General features: G+C 43.5%; 1 protein-coding gene across 2 annotated transcripts in view; it reads right to left on the minus strand.

Moving 5' to 3' along the window:
• LOC121558178 (oxysterol-binding protein-related protein 3) overlaps positions 1–25,000 on the minus strand; it is a 90,221-nt gene that overhangs the window by 10,889 nt on the left and 54,332 nt on the right. Inside the window, exons 9-18 of one of the 2 annotated variants that reach the window (XM_041871668.2) lie at positions 22,956–23,051; positions 22,498–22,663; positions 19,325–19,458; positions 12,887–12,997; positions 11,302–11,439; positions 10,444–10,534; positions 10,129–10,253; positions 9,741–9,860; positions 1,131–1,268; positions 953–1,016 (exon numbers count right to left, since the gene is read on the minus strand). In XM_041871668.2, coding sequence (XP_041727602.2) covers positions 953–1,016; positions 1,131–1,268; positions 9,741–9,860; positions 10,129–10,253; positions 10,444–10,534; positions 11,302–11,439; positions 12,887–12,997; positions 19,325–19,458; positions 22,498–22,663; positions 22,956–23,051 — 1,183 coding nt within the window. The remainder of the gene's footprint in view (positions 1–952; positions 1,017–1,130; positions 1,269–9,740; positions 9,861–10,128; positions 10,254–10,443; positions 10,535–11,301; positions 11,440–12,886; positions 12,998–19,324; positions 19,459–22,497; positions 22,664–22,955; positions 23,052–25,000) is intronic. The other variant, XM_045214273.1, reaches the window with a different exon arrangement.

Consider the following 25,000-nt stretch of genomic DNA (forward strand, 5'->3'; position numbering starts at 1 on the left):
GTTAGAGCCAGGACCTCCAGCTTTAGACTAGTTGTAATAACTGGTATGGTTAGGGCCAGGACCTCCAGCTTTAGACTAGTTGTAATAACTGGTATGGTTAGGGCCAGGACCTCCAGCTTTAGACTAGTTGTAATCAATCAATCAATCAATCAATTTTATTTTATATAGCCCTTCTTACATCAGCTAATATCTCGAAGTGCTGTACAGAAACCCAGCCTAAAACCCCAAACAGCTAGTAATGCAGGTGTAAAAGCACAATAATAACTGGTATGGTTAGGGCCAGGACCTCCAGCTTTAGACTAGTTGTAATAACTGGTATGGTTAGGGCCAGGACCTCCAGCTTTAGACTAGTTGTAATAACTGGTACGGTTAGGGCCAGGACCTCCAGCTTTAGACTAGTTGTAATAACTGGTATGGTTAGGGCCAGGAGTGTTTTCGCATGGTCAGAAAAATCTCCTGCCCCTAGTTATAATCCCAGTGTCTGTGTCTGATGAAAGGGTGTGTGTCAGGTGAAAGGGTGTGTGTCTGATGAAAGGGTGTGTGTCAGGTGAAAGGGTGTGTGTCAGGTGAATGGGTGTGTGTCAGGTGAAAGGGTGTGTGTCAGGTGAAAGGGTGTGTGTCAGGGGAAAAGGGTGTGTGTCAGGTGAAAGGGTGAGTGTCAGATGAAAGGGTGTATGTCAGGTGAAAGGATGTGTGTCAGGTGAAAGGGTGTGTGTCAGGTGAAAGGGTGTGTGTCAGATGAAAGGGTGTGTATCAGGTGAAAGGATGTGTGTCAGGTGAAAGGGTGAGTGTCAGATGAAAGGGTGTGTATCAGGTGAAAGGGTGTGTGTCAGATGAAAGGGTGTGTATCAGGTGAAAGGGTGTGTGTCAGGTGAAAGGGTGAGTGTCAGGTGAAAGGGTGAGTGTCAGGTGAAAGGGTATTAGTTTGTAGAGGTCCATGGTGTTGACTTACCTTGCCAGAATATGTAGTTTTTAGAGTCAGCATGGCATGCTGATATAGGTGGGTGATGGCTGACCTGAGAACATAGATAAAGAATGGCAGGTTTATACTTGATGGATCAAACCATATGAATTATTCAGATGTGGAACAAATATTTAAGTCATAGGGCATGTGGATCTGTGTATAGTACCTGTTCTGCTACAAATCGGAGGCCCTTTTCGGGGCGGTCACACTCGTAGGTCTCCCCCAGGACTGGGTTGAAGGGCTTCCCTCCCGCTCGGTGGTAGCTGGACGCGTACCCCGAAACTGCAAATGTGGCTATGTACACCTACAGACAGTTAACAGCACAGGTCAGTTCATTACTCCTCTGTTCAAGTATCAGTCATCAGCACATTCTAATGGCCATCATCAGTAACACTTGAGCAGGATAACCACACACACACGGACAGTAGTTAGTGAGTCAAAACACAGAAGGTCAACCCAAGAATGAGATTATGACAGTGCTTATGGTTAATAGAAAGTGCAAAGTGGAACCATAGAGTTGGATAGAGGACTTGGCCCAAAGCCTGTTTTAGTCCTCAAGGGTGCTGTCTGTGCTATCTCCATTCTCCAAAGATGAGCCGAGCGGAGATGAGCCCTCTAGTACATCTCTATGAGATAAGAGATCGTCCCACCATAATTACCCCTGGGGGTCTGCAGGATAACTTTTTGTAGTGAGTTTGTGGTCAATGGACCATTCAGTAACCCTTCACTCTAACAACTGATCATTGCTGGTGAAATTCCCATTAGATTTCCCACAGATATAGCTATAATTTCCTCGCCATTTGAGATGAATGGGCCTGATGACCTCAGTAATGTGAATTTGAATGGGAGAGTCAGAGGCAGCGCCCCAATGGCACACTATTCTCTATTTAGTGCACTATTTTTAACCAGGGCCCATAGAGAATAGGGTGCCATTTGAGAGGAAGCTGTCTGGATCTGGATGTCCCTCTGATAGGCCACACTGGGCCAGGGGAAAGAGCCCTCATCGTCATCGTCATCATCATCATCCTCTCCTCCACTCCATAAAGACCCTGATGGGATAGCTGTCTTCAGCTAGCTGCTGCCTCTCCTCATCAACACAGATTAGAGCTGTCTTCAACTACCTGCTGCCTCTCCTCATCAACACAGATTAGAGCTGTCTTCAGCTACCTGCTGCCGCTCATCATCAACACAAATTAGAGCTGTCTTCAGCTACCTGCTGCCTTTCCTCTTCAACACAGATTAGAGCTGTCTTCAGCTACCTGCTGCCTCTCCTCTTTAACACAGATTAGAGCTGTCTTCAGCTGCCTGCTGTCTCTCCTCTTTAACACAGATTAGAGCTGTCTTCAGCTACCGGCTGCCTCTCCTCATCAACACAGATTAGAGCTGTCTTCAGCTACCTGCTGCCTCTCCCATTCAACACAGATTAGAGCTGTCTTCAGCTACCTGCTGTCTCTCCTCTTTAACACAGATTAGAGCTGTTTTCAGCAACCTGCTGCCTCTCCTCTTTAACACAGATTAGAGCTGTCTTCAGCTACCTGCTGTCTCTCCTCTTTAACACAGATTAGAGCTGTCTTCAGCTACCCGATGTTTCTCCTCTTTAACACAGATTCGAGCTGTCTTCAGCTACCTTCTGCCTCTCCTCTTCAACACAGATTAGAGCTGTCTTCAGCTACCTGCTACCTCTCCTCTTCAACAGATTAGAGATGTCTTCAGCTACCTACTGCCTCTCCTCTTCAACACAGATTAGAGCTGTCTTCAACTGTCTGCTTCCTGTCTGCTGTCTCTCCTTTTCAACACAGATTAGAGCTGTCTTCAGCTACCTACTGCCGCTCTTCTTCAACACAGATTAGAGGTGTCTTCAGCTGCCTACTGCCTCTCCTTTTCAACACAGATTAGAGCTGTCTTCAGCTACCTGCTGCCTCTCCTCTGATAGGCCACACTGGGCCAAGGGAAAGAGCCCTCATCGTCATCGTCATCATCCTCTCCTCCACTCCATAAAGACCCTGATGGGATAGCTGTCTTCAGCTAGCTGCTGCCTCTCCTCATCAACACAGATTAGAGCTGTCTTCAACTACCTGCTGCCTCTCCTCATCAACACAGATTAGAGCTGTCTTCAGCTACCTGCTGCCGCTCATCATCAACATAAATTAGAGCTGTCTTCAGCTACCTGCTGCCTTTCCTCTTCAACACAGATTAGAGCTGTCTTCAGCTACCTGCTGCCTCTCCTCTTTAACATAGATTAGAGCTGACTTCAGCTACCTGCTGCCTCTCCTCTTTAACACAGATTAGAGCTGTCTTCAGCTACCTGCTGTCTCTCCTCTTTAACACAGATTGGAGCTGTTTTCAGCTACCTGCTGCCTCTCCTCTTTAACACAGATTAGAGCTGTCTTCAGCTACCTGCTGTCTCTCCTCTTTAACACAGATTAGAGCTGTCTTCAGCTACCCGATGTTTCTCCTCTTTAACACAGATTCGAGCTGTCTTCAGCTACCTTCTGCCTCTCCTCTTCAACACAGATTAGAGCTGTCTTCAGCTACCTGCTGCCTCTCCTCTTCAACAGATTAGAGATGTCTTCAGCTACCTACTGCCTCTCCTCTTCAACACAGATTAGAGCTGTCTTCAACTGTCTGCTTCCTGTCTGCTGTCTCTCCTTTTCAACACAGATTAGAGCTGTCTTCAGCTACCTACTGCCGCTCTTCTTCAACACAGATTAGAGCTGTCTTCAGCTGCCTACTGCCTCTCCTTTTCAACACAGATTAGAGCTGTCTTCAGCTACCTGCTGCCTCTCCTCTTCAACACAGATTAGAGCTGTCTTCAGCTGTCTGCTTACTGCCTGCTGCCGCTCCTCTTCAACACAGATTAAAGCTGTCTTTCCAGTAACCTTCCCAAAATTCCCTGTTTTTTCAGAAATCTTCAAGAACTGTGTGATATCATCTACCATATGAGCATATGAGTCTACTGCGACAGAAGCTGTACCAAGGAAGTGCACCACTGGCGTGCCCCAGGGCTACATCCTAGGTCCTTATCATTCAGCCTCTACATCAACAACCTTCCTTCTATGTGCCAGGGAGTGGACATCCAAATGTATGCTGATGATACAGTCCTTTACACCCATGGTAATCTCTTAGACCGAGAACTAAATCCATGCGTAATTGTGTCAGTTGTGTTAAGTCAGTGTTTCCCAAACTCAGTCCTGGGGACACCAAGGGGTGCACATTTAGTCATTACCCTAGCACTATACAGCTGATTCAAATCATCAAAGCGTGATGATGAGTTGATTATTTCAATCAACTGTGTTGTGTTTGTGCACCCCAAAGACGACAGAGTTTGGGAAACGCTGTGTTAAGTAGTCTGTCCACGGCAGATTTCACCTATGGCAAAAGTGCTGAGCAGGTTGCAAGCAAACTAACACAAGTGATGGAGAAAGTGGCTGAACGGCTTAATAACTATATTTGTTTTCATGAATGTTTTCAATAATTTGTCAATCATAATAATTTGTCATCACACAGGTTCATAATAACTAATACATAAGGTAGAGTCTGGTTTCTGTACTCTAGAGAGCACTACTGTACCTCTGTCTGTAACTAATGCCTAGCTGTTGATGGATGTAGCACTACTGTACCTCTGTCTGTAACTAATGCCTAGCTGTTGATTGATGTAACCCTAATGTACCTCTGTCTGTAACTAATGCCTAGCTGTTGATGGATGTAGCCCTACTGTACCTCTGTCTGTAACTAATGCCTAGCTGTTGATCGATGTAGCCCTACTGTACCTCTGTCTGTAACTAATGCCTAGCTGTTGATTGATGTAGCACTACTGTACCTCTGTCTGTAACTAATGCCTAGCTGTTGATGGATGTAACCCTAATGTACCTCTGTCTGTAACTAATGCCTAGCTGTTGATTGATGTAAACCTACTGTACCTCTGTCTGTAACTAATGCCTAGCTGTTGATTGATGTAGCACTACTGTACCTCTGTCTGTAACTAATGCCTAGCTGTTGATTGATGTAAACCTACTGTACCTCTGTCTGTAACTAATGCCTAGCTGTTGATTGATATAACTCTACTGTACCTCTGTCTGTAACTAATGCCTAGCTGTTGATGGATGTAGCCCTACTGTACCTCTGTCTGTATCTAATGCCTAGCTGTTGATGGATGTAGCCCTACTGTACCTCTCTGTCTGTAACTAATGCCTAGCTGTTGATTGATGTAAACCTACTGTACCTCTGTCTGTAACTAATGCCTAGCTGTTGATTGATGTAGCACTACTGTACCTCTGTCTGTAACTAATGCCTAGCTGTTGATTGATGTAGCCCTACTGTACCTCTGTCTGTAACTAATGCCTAGCTGTTGATTGATATAACTCTACTGTACCTCTGTCTGTAACTAATGCCTAGCTGTTGATGGATGTAGCCCTACTGTACCTCTGTCTGTATCTAATGCCTAGCTGTTGATGGATGTAGCCCTACTGTACCTCTCTGTCTGTAACTAATGCCTAGCTGTTGATTGATGTAAACCTACTGTACCTCTGTCTGTAACTAATGCCTAGCTGTTGATTGATGTAAACCTACTGTACCTCTGTCTGTAACTAATGCCTAGCTGTTGATTGATGTAGCACTACTGTACCTCTGTCTGTAACTAATGCCTAGCTGTTGATTGATGTAAACCTACTGTACCTCTGTCTGTATCTAATGCCTAGCTGTTGATTGATGTAGCACTACTGTACCTCTGTCTGTAACTAATGCCTAGCTGTTGATGGATGTAGCCCTACTGTACCTCTGTCTGTAACTAATGCCTAGCTGTTGATTGATGTAAACCTACTGTACCTCTGTCTGTAACTAATGCCTAGCTGTTGATGGATGTAGCCCTACTGTACCTCTGTCTGTAACTAATGCCTAGCTGTTGATGGACGTATGGCTCTGCCTGCTGATAATGCAGCGAGAGGAGGAAGAGAGCACACTGTTCCACACTGTGGGTGCGTCCCAAACGGCACTCTTTTCCCAAGTGCACTACTTTTGACCAGAGCCTTAATGGGTATAGGGTGCCATTTGGGATGCAGCTATACTTATTGTCACCTCTGCCCCTTTCTCTAGTTCACTTCACGGATCATCGCTATGACGCCCACCTCTCTGACAAACTGACAAACTGACAAACTCCATTCAACTTGTATGGTCGGGGAGGCTGGGAGCTGTGGGTCGAGCTCTGATCCTATGCCTGTCATTCACACTCAGCCAGCAACACAACACAAGTTCATCATTTCAAATGGAACAAGCCCTCTGCAGGAAATATATTCCACACAGATGTATTACTGTAGAATGGTCCGATGTCTTCAAAGGCAGATGTCTCCAGCTTTAGGAAAACTGGTCAGTGAATACAAAGCGCCATCAAATCAGGAAAGTACTGATGTCAGTATAACAAAAAAAAATTATGCACTCACTAACTGTAAGTCGCTCTGGATAAGAGCGTCTGCTAAATGACTAAAATGTAAATGTAAATGTCTTAAATTCTAAATCCGTTTTAGTAGTCATAAACAATTGCTGATAAACAATTCTATGCACAAGAGTAGAAAACTAAACAGATCATTTGTACCAAGTAACTTAAAACAGAGCGAGCCAGAGGTACACAACTGACAACAGCCGAACGGTCCAATCAGGATCTAGCCAGTGGGAATGAAATGTAATTTCTCCTCAAATGTCCATAGGACATTACGGCGCTGCAGTGAAGAGTGTGTATGATTCACCATTTGTGCAGAAGGGGTCCTGTGTGCCCAAATGTGTGAATTTGTTTGAAGTGTACAGTTGCTTGCGAAAGTATTCACCCCCCTTGGCATTTTTCCTATTTTGTTGCCTTACAACCTGGAATTAAAATGGATTTTTGGGGGGTTTGTTTTACACAACATGCCTACCACTTCGAAGATGCAAAATATTTTTTATTATGAAACAAACAAGAAATAAGACAAAAAAACAGAAAACTTGAGCGTGCATAACTATTCACCCCCCCAAAGTCAATACTTTGTAGAGCCACCTTTTGCAGCAATTACAGCTGCAAGTCTCTTGGGGTATGTCTCTATAAGCTTGGCACATCTAGCCACTGGGATTTTTGCCCTTTCTTCAAGGAAAAACTGCTCCAGCTCCTTCAAGTTGGATGGGTTCCGCTGGTGTACAGCAATCTTTATGTCATACCACAGATTCTCAATTGGATTGAGGTCTGGGCTTTGACTAGGCCATTCCAAGACATTTAAATGTTTCCCCTTAAACCACTCGAGTGTTGATTTAGCAGTATGCTTAGGGTCATTATCCTGCTGGAAGGTGAACCTCCATCCCAGGACAGTGGTCCTATTGACAGGTACTCCAATCTCTGCTGTGGAGCTTTGCAGCTCCTTCAGGGTTATCTTTGGTCTCTTTGTTGCCTCTCTGATTAATGCCCCCCTTGCCTGGTCCGTGAGTTTTGGTGGGCGGTCCTCTCTTGGCAGGTTTGTTGTGGTGCCATATTCTTTCCATTTTTTTATAATGGATTTAATGGTGCTCTTTGGGATGTTCAAAGTTTCTGATATTTTTTTATAACCCAATCCTGATCTGTATCCACAACTTTGTCCCTGACCTGTTTGGAGAGCTCCTTGGTCTTCATGGTGCCGCTTGCTTGGTGGTGCCCCTTGCTTAGTGGTGTTGCAGACACTGGGGCCTTTCAGAACAGGTGTACAGTGGGGAAAAAAAGTATTTAGTCAGCCACCAATTGTGCAAGTTCTCCCACTTAAAAAGATGAGAGAGGCCTGTAATTTTCATCATAGGTACACGTCAACTATGACAGACAAATTGAGAATTTTTTTTCCAGAAAATCACATTGTAGGATTTTTTATGAATTTATTTGCTAATTATGGTGGAAAATAAGTATTTGGTCACCTACAAACAAGCAAGATTTCTGGCTCTCACAGACCTGTAACTTCTTCTTTAAGAGGCTCCTCTGTCCTCCACTCGTTACATGTATTAATGGCACCTGTTTGAACTTGTTATCAGTATAAAAGACACCTGTCCACAACCTCAAACAGTCACACTCCAAACTCCACTATGGCCAAGACCAAATAGCTGTCAAAGGACACCAGAAACAAAATTGTAGACCTGCACCAGGCTGGGAAGACTGAATCTGCAATAGGTAAGCAGCTTGGTTTGAAGAAATCAACTGTAGGAGCAATTATTAGGAAATGGAAGACATACAAGACCACTGATAATCTCCCTCGATCTGGGGCTCCACGCAAGATCTCACCCCGTGGGGTCAAAATGATCACAAGAACGGTGAGCAAAAATCCCAGAACCACACGGGGGGACCTAGTGAATAACCTGCAGAGAGCTGGGACCAAAGTAACAAAGCCTACCATCAGTAACACACTACGCCGCCAGGGACTCAAATCCTGCAGTGCAAGACGTGTCCCCCTGCTTAAGCCAGTACATGTCCAGGCCCATCTGAAGTTTGCTAGAGTGCATTTGGATGATCCAGAAGAGGATTGGGAGAATGTCAAATGGTCAGATGAAACCAAAATAGAACTTTTTGGTAAAAACTCAACTCGTCGTGTTTGGAGGACAAAGAATGCTGAGTTGCATCCAAAGAACACCATACCTACTGGGAAGCATGGGGGTGGAAACATCATGCTTTGGGGCTGTTTTTCTGCAAAGGGACCAGGACGACTGATCCGTGTAAAGGAAAGAATGAATGGGGCCATGTATCGTGAGATTTTGAGTGAAAACCTCCTTCCATCAGCAAGGGCAGTGAAGATGAAACGTGGCTGGGTCTTTCAGCATGACAATGATCCCAAACACACTGCCCGGGCAACGAAGGAGTGGCTTCGTAAGAAGCATTTCAAGGTCCTGGAGTGGCCTAGCCAGTCTCCAGATCTCAACCCCATAGAAAATCTTTGGAGGGGAGTTGAAAGTCCGTGTTGCCCAGCGACAGCCCCAAAACATCACTGCTCTAGAGGAGATCTGCATGGAGGAATGGGCCAAAATACCAGCAACAGTGTGTGAAAACCTTGTGAAGACTTACAGAAAACGTTTGACCTGTGTCATTGCCAACAAAGGGTATATAACAAAGTATTGAGAAACTTTTGTTATTGACCAAATACTTATTTTCCACCATAATTTGCAAATAAATTCATTAAAATCCTACAATGTGATTTTCTGGATTTTTTTTTCTCATTTTGTCTGTCATAGTTGACGTGTACCTATGATGAAAATTACAGGCCTCTCTCATCTTTTTAAGTGGGAGAACTTGCACAATTGGTGGCTGACTAAATACTTTTTTTCCCCACTGTATATACTGAGATCATGTGACAGATCATGTGACACTTAGATTGCACACAGGTGGACTTTATTTAACTACTTATGTGACTTCTGAAGGTAATTGGTTGCACCAGATCTTATTTAGGGGCTTCATAGCAAAGGAGGTGAATACATATGCCCGCACCACTTTTCCGTTATTTATTTTTTAGAATTTTCTTCACCAATTTGGACTATTTTGTGTATGTCCATTACATGAAATCCAAATAAAAATCAATTTAAATTACAGGATGTAAAGCAACAAAATAGGAAAAATGCCAAGGGGGATGAATACTTTTGCAAGGCACTGTATGTGTGCGGGTCCACTGTGCACTGAAAGGGGTCCTGTGTCAGTGTGCGTGTGTGTGTGTTCAGAGCATATTCTCTGTCCATACCCTCAAAGGAGTCCAGTGTTTGTGTATGTGTGTGTGTGTGTGTGTGTGTGTGTGTGTGTGTACACATCCTCTCTCACCATGCGTTCAAAGGGGTCCTGTGTGTTAGCAGCTTTGTCCAGCAGCTCGCTGTACTCCAGCTCCTCACACAGTCTCTGCAGGGTGTTGAGGGGCTCGTTCAGCTGAACAGGCATAGCCACCTGAATAATAATAATAACACATTTACACAGCAATCTCAAAGCTAGATTTGGTCACCTTCATAATAATACAAATGTAGTAATTATGTAATAACGTCTTGAAAACCAAATGGAATAATGTAATTATAATAATAAGACATTTTGTAATGTATAGCGCTTTTCATTACAGAGGAATCTCAACGCTCTACGTAGGCAGAAACAAATCACAAACACAACAGAAAATAAATAAACCAACAAAGTAGACAGAAATAAAGCTAAAAGTCCATGGTACCTTGGAGAGGTCTTTCCCTATGTTGTTCTTAAGGATGTTCCATAGACTGATGTTACTGGTGTTAGGGCTGGCTGAGGGGAGGCACGACCTGCGTCTTCTCAGAAGGGTCCCGTTCTCTTCACAGCCTGGAGGGTTAGGAAGAGGATATTAGTGGTCATAACTACTGTATGTCACTACATAATCAGGAAAACACGTCCCAAATTGCACCCTATTGCACTAGTTTTGAACAGAGCTCTGTGAGCCCTGGTCAACAGTAGTACATTATACAGGGAATAGGGTGCCACTTGGAACACAAATGGTAAAGTGTTCCCTTACCCGAGATAGGTCTCTCCGTCTCGTTGCTGAAGTTGTCCATGGAGATGTTGTCGCTGACGTTGTCACTGATGTATGAGTCATCATCAGAGGCCTGGAATATAAAGAATAAATCAAATATACCTTTTTAACAGCGCCCACCTGAGAGAGGCGGGAACCAGGAAACAGGAAGCTGTCAGGTCCCTTTTAACGTCCTGTGACAACATATGGGAACGTCCTGTCACAACATATGGGAGTTTTCCAAATGGCACCCTATTCCCCATGGGTCCTGGTCAAAATGGTGCACTAAATAGGAAATAGGATGCCATTTGGGACGCACCCAGTGGGTTTGAGAACGGAGGGGGAGGGAGTGGGAAGAGGGGGGGGGGGCGATCGGTCCCTGAGGAGATACTGACAAATGTACACCTCAGCTCCTCTCCTCTCCTCAGTAAGGGTATTTTAGATGGGGGTAATTAACTTTCACACAGGGACAGAAAACATACTGAACATGTTCTGTAGCTCAGAGCTCTGACTGGAGGTGCCTCATTAAGTCTGAAGCCAGATGTCTGACGTGTGTTCCAGACAAAGTGTTCCTCCAGCTCTCTGTCTGTTACTCCTGCTTCCTCCTCCCCCTCTCTCTTCCTCCTCCCTCCTCCCCCTCCCTCCTCCTCCATCCCCCTCTCTCCTCCTCCTCCCTCCTCCTCCCTCCTCTCTCCTCCTCCTCCCCCTCCCTCCTCCTCCATCCCCCTCTCTCCTCCCCCTCCCTCCTCCTCCATCCCCCTCTCTCCTCCTCCTTCCTCCTCTCTCCTCCTCCTCCCTCCTCCTCCTCCCTCCTCTCTCCTCCTCCTCCCTCCTCCTTCCTCATCCCAGTCAGGCACTGACCTCGTTTTCCGAGGAGCTGGCGGACAGTAGAACCTCCTGAGCATCGAAGAACTCCGACAGAGACTCTGTGATGGACGCTCTGCTCTCATTGGACGCCTGGTGAACTAGGGGGTGGGATCCATCTGTGGAGTCTTGCTTCTAATAAGAGGAGAACATAATGTCAGTTAGGTTTAGGCTTAGATTAATTCAGTTAGGTTTAGGCTTAGATTAATTCAGTTAGGTTTAGGCTTAGGTTAATTCAGTTAGGTTTAGGCTTAGATTAATTCAGTTTGGTTTAGACTTATATTAATTCTAACTCATTCTCCTGTTGTTACAACTTTCAAAAGGAATAAACATTACTGGCTGAAACAATAAACCATGAATAAACATGCACATTTCCAAAGAATAGTGTGACTGTGTGAATTGAACACATATACAGGTTGCGTCCCAAATGTCACCTTATTCCTGTTATAGTGCAGTAGTGTTGACCAGGGCCCATGTGGGGGACGCAAACAGTGCATTAGGCCTACTTGTTGATTCTCTGATGCCTCTGTGGACCAATTAATGATGAGGAAACAGGGAAGCCTTCCTCTGAGGAACCTCCTCTGACCATAATAGAATCACTAACTGTGTGTGTGTGTGTGTGTGTGTGTGTGTGTGTGTGTGTGTGTGTGTGAGTGTGTGTGTGAGTGTTTGTATGTGTGCATGTGCGGGTGTGTGTGTGTGTGTGTGTGTGTGTGTGTGGGCATGTGTGTGTGTGTGTGTGTGTCTGTGAGTGTGTGTATGTATTGGAAGCATCCAGGGATGTGATTAACAGGATCAGGTTGTACCCTATCATTAATCTGATATACACGACAGTAAGCTCCTGAGGGTACCAACGGACTCTGATTCACTGTTTGTGTTTGTGTGTGTGTGTGTGTGTGTGTGTGTGTGTGTGTGTGTGTGTGTGTGTGTGTGTGTGTGTGTGTGTGTATGTGTGTATGTGTGTGTGTGTGTGTGTGTCTGTGTGTGAGCTCTTGAGGATAACAACTGACTCTGAACAGAAGGAGAGGTGTTTACAGTTTACACCCAAACACCTAACTAACAATCCCTTCAGTCTCATCTTCTAATCAGTTGTTGTCTCAACACTCAGCTTGATAAGTAGGAGTTAGAGCTGTCAACACTAACCATCCATATTGTAACAGTTAGGAGTAGAAAACACTGCTGAACCTGTTACTCTGTAACAACTAAGGAGATGTTGTGATGATAGTCACTCATCATTACAGAGGGGCCTAAACAAGCAGTGAGTGGGACAACAGCTGTTGTATTGGGACTAAGGCCAGCAGATTATATCCTATTATAATCATATAGCCTGTTCTCATTAGATAATAATGCCAGTGATGATGATTAGGGTCGCAAAATTCTGGTAACTTTCCCCAAAGTTCCCAGGTTTTTCCAGAAATCACGGTTTAGATTCCAAGAACTAGGAGGGAATAAGGATGAAATCCAGAATCCTCTGGAATCCGGAATCCTCCGACCAGTTAGCGGAATTTTGCAAACCTGATGATGCTGATATGGAAGGGAGGGTGTGTCATCATGCATATCATCATGCATGTCCCACACCCACCTGCAGGGGGCCAGAGAGGTTTATGAGCCCAGTGGAGGGTTCTGGGACGCAGCGGGACTCAGCGTGAATGTTGCTCAGCCGCTCTCTCAGTTCAGAGTTCTGGGCTATAGCCTGGATGGAACAACAAACAACCAGTGTTCTGTTTCAGCACACAGCCACACACACAATGCTGGGACGTATTCATTAGTGCACACCGTAGCAAAACCTTTTGCAACAGAAAAATGAAAAACAAGTGTTTCTTATTTTTACACATCCCTCCCTGTTGCAGTCTGTTATCTTCCGTTTGGTGCATAGTGAATATGACTCTGGGGACACCAAAACACCACTCAACATCTCTACTGATTGGTGGATTTCATACTTTTTCTTTTCATATTCAAACATTTTCTATCAAGCATTTTCTGCATTACTTGTGTTTCTGCCAATTCAAAAATATAAACATTTGAAATGTGATTCTGCACAAATACAGATCGTGCCAATGCATTAATAATGTGCTGAAAATAGGTGCTGTATGAACACAGAGCTGTGGGGAAGATGTGATGAGGTGCCTATAATTATCTCACCAATAAGCTCTGAGAAGACTCACGTTGAAAGACAAAAACAAGATGAGCTCTGCCTCATCAGCAGTAGGAGTGGTTAAGAACAGAGGTGTCTTTCAAGAGTGACTTAGACAGGCAAGACATTGAACAAAATACAATGTCACTTCCAGACATTGATATGCCATTAGGGCTGGCACAATTACTGTATAACCGTGTAACCGACGGTTATGGATGAAGACCGTCATGAAAAAACTGAAATAACCGTCATAACCGTTTAAAAAACATGGAAGGAACAGCTGGCTGAAGACGGGACGACCGGGCACTCTTGTGGTTGAGTCTATTTCTGCGATAACGTGATGCAACTTTGTTGCTCCTTGCTGAAACAAGCAAGGTGTTGTAGCAAACAAATCTTTGGTTGCCTAGGCAACGACCCCCTCCCTGCAGCAGCAGCACACATAGAAATATAATGAATAAAATGGGCTTGGAACCTCTAACCATTCGCTAAGCCACTCCCCCCTGTTTACTGTTGCAACCTCTGACAACATTTTCCTGGCAAGGCCAATTACCCATTCAACCACTGGCGAAATCCCCTCACAAAGATCTCAAACTGTGTTTCTGATACACAATGAAATTAAACACAGACTACCCCTTGCTAATCAGGAAACTCTTGGGTATGTTGTGCTGGACTGTCATTACAATTGCCAGTATAGAAAGAGGAGTGGGAGGCCCCGGTGCACAACTAAGCAAGAGGACAAATACATTAGAGTGTCTAGTTTGAGAAACAGGCGCCTCACAGGTCCTCAACTGGCAGCTTCATTAAATAGTACCCGCAAAACACCAGTCTCAACGTCAACAGTGAAGAGGCGACTCAGGGATGTTGACCTTCTAGGCAGAGTTGCAAAGAAAAAGCCATATCTCAGACTGCACATCTTAATATTTTCTTTTTATTGGCCAGTCTGAGATATGGCTTTTTCAGACTTGGGACTGGAACTGATTAAAATGATAATAGAATGTTAAATACTAAATACGTTGAACGTTAAATGTTGAAAATGTTGAGCAAATGTTAAAAGGTGGCTGAAGTAATATAGTAAAATGGTTCAGGATGAGATATTAGTTTGTTTTAAGGTAAATTAGCACTATGTCCATTAGGCTTGGAGGATAAGGCCTTAGGGCCTGTAGGAGATTGATAGTGAAATGTTATAATGATGAAATGTTATGATAATGATTATGGGATATTGAATGGCTAATATGTAACTGAAGTATTATGTTAACTTAGAATGATATTTGAATTGAGTGAAATTAGAATATTAAAGGTCAATTTGAAGGAAATATGAAATGTTAATGTTTAAAACTAGTAGTGATGATGTTCAGCCAGAGGTACACTCCCGGTCAAAAGTTTTAGAACACCTACTCATTCAAGGGCTTTTCTTAATTTTTTACTATTTTCTACATTGTAGAATAATAGTGAAGACATCAAAACTATGAAATAACACATATGGAATCATGTAGTAACCAAAAAAGTGTTAAACAAATCCAAATATATTTTATATTTGAGATTCTTCAAATAGCCACCCTTTGCCTTGATGACAGCTTTGCACACTCTTGGCATTCTCTCAACCAGCTTCATGAGGTAGTCACCTGGAATGCATTTCAATTAACAGGTGTGTCTTCTTAAAAGTTAATTTGTGGAATTTATTTCCTTCTTAATGCGTTTGAGCCAATCAGTTGTGTTGTGACAAGGTAGGGGGGTATACAGAAGATAGCCCTATTTGGTAAAAGACCAAGTCCATATTATGGCAAGAACAGCTCAAATAAGCAAAGAGAAACTACAGTCCATCACTACTTTAAGACATGAAGGTCAGCCAATACAGAACATTTCAAGAACTTTGAACGTTTCTTCAAGTGCAGTCGCAAAAAACATCAAGCGCTATGATGAAACTGGCTCTCATGAGGACCGCCACAGGAATGGAAGACCCAGAGTTACCTCTGCTGCAGAGGATAAGTTCATTAGAGTTACCAGCCTCAGAATTACAGCCCAAATAAATGCTTCACAGAGTTCAAGTCACAGACACATCTCAACATCAACTGTTCAGAGGAGACTGTGTCAATCAGTCCTTCATGGTCGAATTGCTGCAAAGAAATCACTACTAAAGTACACCAATAAGAAGAAGAGACATGCTTGGCCAAGAAACACAAGCAATGGACATTAGACCGGTGGAAATGTGTCCTTTGGTCTGGAGTCCGAATTTGAGATTTTTGGTTCCAACCGCCGTGTCTTTGTGAGACGCGGTGTGGGTGAATGGATGGTCTCTGCATGTGTAGTTCCCACCGTAAAGCATGGAGGAGGAGGTGTTATGGTGTGGGGGTGCTTTGCTGGTGTCACTGTCTGTGATTTATTTAGAATTCAAGGCACACTTAAGCAGCATGGCTACCACAGCATTCTGCAGCGATATGCCATCCCATCTGGTTTGGGCTTAGTGGGACTATCATTTGTTTTTCAACAGGACAATAACCCAACACACCTCCAGGCTGTGTAAAGGCTATTTGACCAAGAGAGAGAGTGATGGAGTGCTGCATCAGATGACCTGGCCTCCACAATCCCCCGACCTCAACCCAATTGAGATGGTTTGGGATGAGTCGGACCGCAGAGTGAAGGATAAGCAGCCAACAAGTGCTCAGCATATGTGGGAACTCCTTGAAGACTGTTGCAAAAGCATTCCAGGTGAAGCTGGTTGAGAGAATGCCAAGAGTGTGCAGAGCTGTCATCAAAGCAAAGGGCGGCTATTTGAAGAATCTCAAATATAAAATATATTTTTATTTGTTTAACACTTTTTTGGTTACAACATGATTCCATATGTGTTATTTCATCATTTTGATGTCTTCACTATTATTCTACAATGTAGAATATAGTAAAAAATTAAGAAAAACCCTTGAATGAGTAGGTGTTCTAAAACGTTTGACTGGTAGTGTTGAGGTTGTGGAACGGTCCCTAGCTGTAAACTAGCTCAGTGGTAAGGCAGAGCGGCATCTATCAAGTCTGGGGGATTAATAACAAGGAATAACTGACGTCTATAGGTAGGCAGGTTCATGTTGAGTTGTTAATCCTGCAGAGGTGGTATTTTAGCTTGACACAACGTTTCGTGGTCAATGAGACGAGAGCTAGCTATCTAACCAGCTGAGCTAACAAACAACGTAACAAAAGTATCATTTCGGATGAGAAAAATACTCTATTAACAGGCTCTGCATTTCAGGAATCACAGTAGCAAGTACCCCTGGTGCACTGTTCAATTATTTTTAAACATTAATTTTTTTAAGAAAACTCTCAGTTTTTGTCATAGCCCTCACTGGCTTGTATGCGATTTGATTTAAACATGAGTTTGTCCGAGGAGTCGGACTCGACGACAGTTGCTATCCATTGGAGCGCTGTGATTGGTTGGCCAAAATTCTGGGGAGGGGCTTAGCGAAGTGTCAATTTGACTGGTAACCTCATGGGTACACTCGCAAAGGCTACCTGGTATTGTGATGCAATAATTCCCATGAATGTGTAGAATGTTCATTCAAATGATGTTAACTGATGTGGCTCATGCCAGGCAGGGCAAACCCGTTTTGGTGATTTCTGATATATCATCAAAATAAATACATCTCAGCTGTTTTTACCTGATTAAGTATAATGCCATTGGAAATAAATGATGAAAGTCAATTTATATTCCAAAAAATTAATTTGAAAATGATGCTGTCGCTGCTTCCTGTTCACAAGACATTTTGATAAATAGCCTAGTCAAAACACAGTTTTAATGTATCCAAATCAATAACCAATATGCAGAAACAGTTCTTGATATATCGAAAACCTAAACATAAAATGTACTATCTACCATACATGTGCAACAATAGTAATCATATTACTGGTATATTTTAAATGAGCACCTTATAAACTACACACACACCAAAAACCCTGTCGTTTTGACAAGTGGCAATAAATCACTGATATCGATTAGGGGGGAAATCAGGATGTACGCGCTGTTGAAACTAACACAACTAAAAAACACATGGAATCTGGAGATATTTTGTCCATCACTGGTTAGAGAACAACCAGCAGAAGACCGTCAGCTACATTTTGGACTGATGCAGTTTGATTTGGGGGTCAACAAAAACGGAAAGAGAAACGCAACACTTATTTGTCAATTACTCATATCAATATGACGTTGAAATCATTTGCGCAAGAGGGTGGAGATGAGGTTGCACGTCCTGTTAAAACTAACACAGCACAAAAAACACAATCTGGGAATAATGTGTACATCACTGGTTAGAGGACAATTTCTAGAAGACAGCTCGCCACATTTTGAAGTGTTGCATTTTGATGGGTGGGTCGCCAATGCGGTAAGTGTAACGCAACACTAGTTTTGGTTAATCACTTCCATCGATATCACGCTGAAATCAATAGAACAGGGGGCAAACATTTGGGGTGTAGCGCTGTTTAAACTAACACTATTCAAAAGCCACACGGAAACTTGGAATAAGCTATACATGGTTGATTAGATGAGAACTTCTATAAGGCTTATATCTATATTTTGGAATGTCAGATGTTGATTTCGGGAGGCTGCCATCATGGAAAAGGGAACAAACCACTTTTCGGTTAGTTAACTTAAAGGGATACTTCAGGATTTTGGTAATGAAACCCTTTATCTACTTCCCCAGAGTCAGATGAACTCTTGGATACCATTTGTATGTCTCTGCGTGCAGTTTGAAGGAAGGCTAAGGTACAAAAACCAAAATATTGATCAGTTTTAAGCAATCAATCTTATGTCATCGTGATGACCATAAACTTTTATACAGTTTGTGTTGCTACCTTACACCAATCTGAAGTAAAAAGGATGTGTAATTCCACTGAATTTTATGGGATGAAAATGCAAGCTTGTGTAAGGTAGTAATACAAACTGTCCACATTAGGGAAATTAGTGCAATATACAATCATTTTATGTGGCAAACTAATTCAAAATATAATAATATACGTTGCCCACTCACAAACTATTGCAACAATGACATATATTTCTCACTCATTTAACCATTTAGAGTTTTAAAATCCTCTCAAACACAATTTAACCGGAAGCTCTAGACTAGAGCCCCCATAGAGTCTGTGCAGCAGCCTGAACGTTTGACGTCCATACTAATATTTTGCAATAACAGTTGAATTGAATCATGCTTTTACTTCCTACTTTTACGTCCTGCTTTGGTCCTATGGGTACACTCGCAATGGCTGCCAATCCACCCATTATACCATCACTGACTTGAATGGGGAACCCCGTTCTATTAATTCTATTTCTATGGCAGCACATGCAGCCAGGAGCGGAGGAGAGGAGAAAATGCCCCAACCAAGCACAGCTGCAGTCTTATGGCAAAATGTTTGTAGTGCAAAGCATTGCGCAAAGGGAAAAATATATAATCTAAATCTTATAATCTTACAGTGTGATTTAAATGTTAACTTTGTTTTGGTTGTCTCATTGAGGTCAGAAGAGGTTGAAACACATGAAACACCATCATGTAGCCTTGTTAAAAGGGGAGGGAGGGAGGGAGGGAGGGAGGGAGGGAGGGAGGGTGGGAGGGAGGGAGGGAAGGAGGGAGGCACTGACTACAGGACTGACTGTGAGACTGTGTGTGTTCAGGTGGGCACACACACACACACACACACACACACACACACAACCAGTAATCCCCCGTAACAGGCTTGTCAGCAGACACTGGCGTGGCGTCAGTAGTCACACTTGATAACTGGTGTGGGAGGACAGGCTACCAGGATACAATAGCAAGTCAAAAGGAGAGACACGTCTATTCTCTCTGACTGAAGACCTACAGTGCAGTGACAGAGTGAGAGGTGTGGGAGGGGGTCTTATGGTACTTTTCTCACCGAGGACAGAGCGTTCTTCAGACCCATAATCCCAGGGGAGGTAGGGGGGCATGTGTCTTGGTGGTCCAGCACCTGTTTTAACCTTTCTTTCTCAGAGGTGAGAGAGCTCAGGGCTGACTTCATGGTGGCATGCACTGTGAGAGAGAGGGGGGGGGGGCAGAGAAAGAGACAGAGAAAGAGAGAGAGAGAGAGAGAGAGAGAGAGAGAGAGAGAGAGAGAGAGAGAGAGAGAGAGAGAGAGAGAGAGAGAGAGAGAGAGAGAGAGAGGGACAGCAACACAATTAGACCCAACAAATCATGAGAAAACAAAAAGATAATTACTTGACACATAGGAAAGAATTAACAAAAAAACTGAGCAAACTAGAATGCTATTTGGCCCTAAACAGAGAGTACACAATGGCAGAATACCTGACCACTGTGACTGACCCAAAATTAAGGAAAGCTTTGACTATGTACAGACTCAGTGAGCTTAGCCTTGCTATTGAGAAAGGCCGCCGTAGGCATACCTGGCTCTCAAGAGAAGACAGGCTATGTGCACACTGCCCACAAAATGAGGTGGAAACTGAGCTGCACATCCTAACCTCCTGCCAAATGTATGACCATATTAGAGACACATATTTCCCTCAGATTACACAGACCCACAAAGTATTCGAACTACCATATCTATTGGGTGAAATACCACAGTGTGCCATCACAGCAGCAAGATATGTGACCTGTTGCCACAGGAAAAGGGCAACCAGTGAAGAACTAACACCATTGTAAATACAACCCATATTTATGTTAATTTATTTTCCCTTTTGTACCTATTTGCACATAATATGACATTTGAAATGTCTTTATTCTTTTGGAACTTTTGTGAATGTTCATTTTTTGATTGTTCATTTCACTTTTGTTATCTATTTCACTTGCTTTGGCAATGTAAACATATGTTTCCCATGCCAATAAAGCCCTTAAATTGAAATTGAGAGAGAGAGAGAGAGAGCGAGAGAGGCAGAGAGAAAGAGAGGGGGCAGAGAGAAATTGAAATTGAGAGAGAGAGAGAGGGGGGCAGAGAGAGAGAGCGAAAGAGAGAGGGGGGGGCCTCAGAGGTTGTCTCCTCCATTAATAACTGAGAACCTACAATGTAGAAGCCTGGGGTTCCTGCTCAGTTGAGGGAGTATATGATTGAGATATTTACCCTCTGAGTCTCAATCAGAGGTTATCACTGCTCTCCTGTCATTCACATCAATTAATATATTAATATGCCATTTAGCAGACGCTTTTATCCAAAGCGACTTACAGTCATGTGCGCATACATTTTTACGTATGGGTGGTCCCGGGGATCGAACCCACTACCCTGGTGTTACAAGCGCCATGCTCTACCAATTGAGCTACACATCAACACTTTCTATCAGTGGTGTTATGGCACAGATACACAGATTTTCTATTAGCATGCCAAAAGCCTGCTGCCCTATTGCACACAATGATTACACCACTGATGCCCTGCCGTAATAACTGCTAATGGATTGCTTCAGAGTCAATCAACACCTTTCCGCCTCATCTCTGTTCAATGGGCTATTTTCATATTAGCATTTGTATACAATGTTACTGTGGATAATTCAGGGAGATGAGTCGGCAGGGTCCATTTCCTATTTTAACCCATTTTAAATTGTCAAACTGACGGTCCCTGAAGAATTACATACACTACATGGACACCTGCTTGTCGATCATCTCATTCCAAAATCATGGGCATTAATATGGAGTTGGTTCCCCCTTTGCTGCTATAACAGCCTCCACTCTTCTGGGAAGGTTTTCCACTAGATGTTGGAACATTGCTGCGGGGACTTGCTTCCATTCAGCCACAAGAGCATTAGTGAGGTCGGGCACTGATGTTGGGCGATCAGGTCTGGCTCGCAGTCGGCGTTCCAATTCATCCCAAAGGTGTTTGATGGAGTTGAGGTCAGGGCTCTATGCAGGCCAGTCAAGTTCTTCCACACCGATCTCGACAAACCATTTCTGTATGGACCTCGCTTTGTGCACGGGGGCATTGTTATGCTGAAACAGGAAAGGGCCTTCCCCAAACTATTTCCACAAAGTTGGAAGCACAGAATCACCTAGAATGTCATTGTATGCAATAGCGTTAAGATTTCCCTTCACTGGAACTAAGGGGCCTTAACCATGAAAAACAGCCCCAGACAATTATTCCTCCTCCACCAAACTTTACAGTTGGCACTATGCATTAGGGCAGGTAGCGTTCTCCTGGCATCAGTCAAATCCAGATTTGTCTGTCGAACTGCCAGATGGTGAAGTGTGATTCAACACTCCAGAGAATGCATTTCCACTGCTCCAGAGTCCAATGGCGGCGACCTTTTCACCACTCCAGCCAACACTTGGCATTGCGCATGGTGTTCTTAGGCTTGTGTGTGGCTGCTCGGACATGGAAACCCATTGCACAAAGCTCCCGACAAACAATTATTGTGCTGACGTTGCTTCTAGAGGCAGTTGGGAACTCTGTAGTGAGTGTAGCAACCGAGGACAGACGATTTTTACGCGCTACGCGCTTCAGCACTCGGCGGTCCCGTTCTGTGAGCTTGTGTGGCCTACCACTTCGCGGCTGAGCTGTTGTTGCTCCTAGACGTTTCCACTTCACAATAACAGCACTTACATTTGACCGGGGCAGCTCTAGCAGGGCAGAAATTTGACTTACTGACTTGTTGGAAAGATAGCATCCTATGACGGTGCCACATTGAAAGTCACTGAGCTCTTTAGTATGGACCATTCTACTGCCAGTGTTTGTCTATGGAGATTGCATGGCTGTGTGCTAAATTTTATACACCTGTCAGCAACGTGTGTGGCTGAAATAGCCGAATCCACTAATTTGAAGCGGTGTCCACATACTTTTGGCCATGTAGTGTATATAATGCCATTGCCCAAAATGCGAGAGGCGGCATACTATATAAAATAAAAAGTGTCTCCTATTAGGATCTATTGGGTGTCCGTGACAGAGGACTTGTACAGTCTCATGTCTGTTATGTCTCTGTGTTGTTGTGTTTAGGACCCCAGGAAGACTAGCTGTCGTCATGGCGTCAGCTAATGGGGATCCGAATAAAGATGACAGATGAAAGGTGGTTGTTAGCGATGCTATCTCCTATTGGGATCTATTGGTTGTTGGTGACAGAGAGAGAGAGTACTTACGGTTGTTAGCGACGCGGCAGAAGTCCTCCTGTAGTTTGGCTACGTCTATAGGAGAGTCCATATAGGGAGGTTCAGGGTAGGCCTTCGCATTCCCCAGGGCTGCAGCGGAGAGGTTGGGGTTGGAGGCGTGGAGACGGACGGAGCCAGAAGAGATGCAGCTGGGAATCTGGGATGGAACAGGAACAGGAAGCAGACAAAAAAAAATGTATCTGCCATTTTTCAAATAGTGAATGGATAGACACTTTTTGATGCACAGAAGTTGCAAGTGAGGTAAAGTGAACTATCCATGAAATAAATAATAGATACCCTCACACTGATGAATGTTCCCCCAGTTTCATTGTGCAACGTTTTAACCTGAAGGTCTCTGTGAGGCTTAATTCATGTGAATGTATGAATTAATGTTTTTAAAAAGTGAACTATTCAAACATTTCAACTGACTGTGTTTCCTTTTACAGTACCTGCAGTGTTGTTTTGGCATCTGTGCCGTAGTTTTTAGAACCACGCCATTTTCTTGGGGGCCTTTTTTCCTTTTTGGGGGTGTCAAATGTAGAAGCCTGAAGAAAATAGAATGAGGGGGGAGAGAGAGAGAGAGAGAGAAAGAGAGAGAGAGAGAGAGAGAGAGAGAGAGAGAGAGAGAGAATATGTTAATTTTAAGGAATGATTGTTCTATATTAAGAAAATGTTATGTTCTATATTCAGCAGAGAACTGGAAAGAACAACTTCAGTGACAGGGAAAGACAATAGAAGACAAGGGAAGTCTTAAAATTCCTCCTGTCACTGAGTGCAGTGCTTTATGTCAGTAACTATCAATGCGTCCTAAATGCCTCCCTATTCCCTATATAGTGAACTATTTTTGACCAGTGCACTATATAGGGAATAGGGTACCATTTGGGAAACACGCAGTGAGTGCACTTCTACGTCAGTAAGTATAAAAGTACAACTTGTTTCAGTAATACCTTCATCAACCTGGTATTCCTGAAGATTCCGGTAAAGTAAATAAATGCCTTTCATTTGCTATGTGGAATCAGAGGATTAAAGAGGACAAGCTTTTAACGATGTATTTGGATGGAATGATAAACATGTCTGCTACATTTACATTTGAGTCATGTAGCAGACGCTGTTCTCCAGAGAACTAAGGTTAGTAAGAAAAAACAACCACATATCACAGTTTTTGCAAGGAGCCTCTTCTTGGAAATAGCTGCTATCACTTGAATAAGTGCCATGATGAAAAATGTGTGGCTGTAAGACTCCCATCATCAGTCTTCAGACTAGTTACTACCGTCATCACACTACATCATCAGTCTACAGACTAGTTACTACCGTCATCAGCCTACAGACTAGATTACTACCGTCATCACCCTACATCATCAGTCTACAAACTAGTTACTACCGTCATCAGCCTACAGACTAGATTACTACCGTCATCACCCTACATCATCAGTCTTCAGACTAGATTACTACCGTCATCAGCCTACATCATCAGTCTACAGACTAGATTACTACCGTCATCAGTCTACAGACTAGATTACTACCGTCATCACCCTACATCATCAGTCTACAGACTAGTTACTACCGTCATCAGCCTACATCATCAGTTTACAGACTAGTTACTACCGTCATCAGCCTACAGACTAGATTACTACCGTCATCAGCCTACATCATCAGTCTACAGACTAGATTACTACTGTCATCAGTCTACAGACTAGATTACTACCGTCATCACCCTACATCATCAGTCTTCAGACTAGATTACTAGCAATATCAGCCTACAGACTAGATTACTACCGTCATCACCCTACATCATCAGTCTACAGACTAGTTACTACCGTCATCAGCCTACATCATCAGTCTACAGACTAGTTACTACCGTCATCAGCCTACAGACTAGATTACTACCGTCATTTTTTTCATCACCCTACATTTTTTTTTCATCACCCTACATCATCAGTCTACAGACTAGATTACTACCGTCATCACCCTACATCATCAGTCTACAGACTAGATTAAAGATTGAAGTCGGCTGTCCGTTGTTACTGAGCTCTATAACATGGTGTGATATACATTGAGTATACCAAACATTAGGAACACCTTCATAATATTGAGGTGCACCATCTTTTGCCCTCAGAACAGCCTCAATTCGTCAGGGCATGGACTCTACAAGGTGTCAAAACCGTTCCACAGGGATGCTGGCCCATGTTGACTCCAATGCTTCCCACAGTTGTGTCAAATTGGCTGGAAGTCCTTTGGGTGGTGGACCATTCTTGATACATACAGGAAACTGTTGAGCGTGAAAAACCCAGCAGCGTTGAAGTACTTAACACAAACCGGTGCGCCTGACACCTACTACCATACCCCGTTCAAAGGCACGTTCAAAGGCACTTCAATCTTTTGTCTTGCCCATTCACCCTCAATGGCACACATACACAATCCATCTCAGTTGTCTCAAAGCTTAAAAATCCTTCTTTAACCTGTCTCCTCCCCTTCATCTACAGTGATTGAAGTG

This window comes from Coregonus clupeaformis, unplaced genomic scaffold (assembly GCF_020615455.1).
Source record: "Coregonus clupeaformis isolate EN_2021a unplaced genomic scaffold, ASM2061545v1 scaf0228, whole genome shotgun sequence".
NCBI classification, from domain to species: Eukaryota; Metazoa; Chordata; class Actinopteri; order Salmoniformes; family Salmonidae; genus Coregonus; species Coregonus clupeaformis.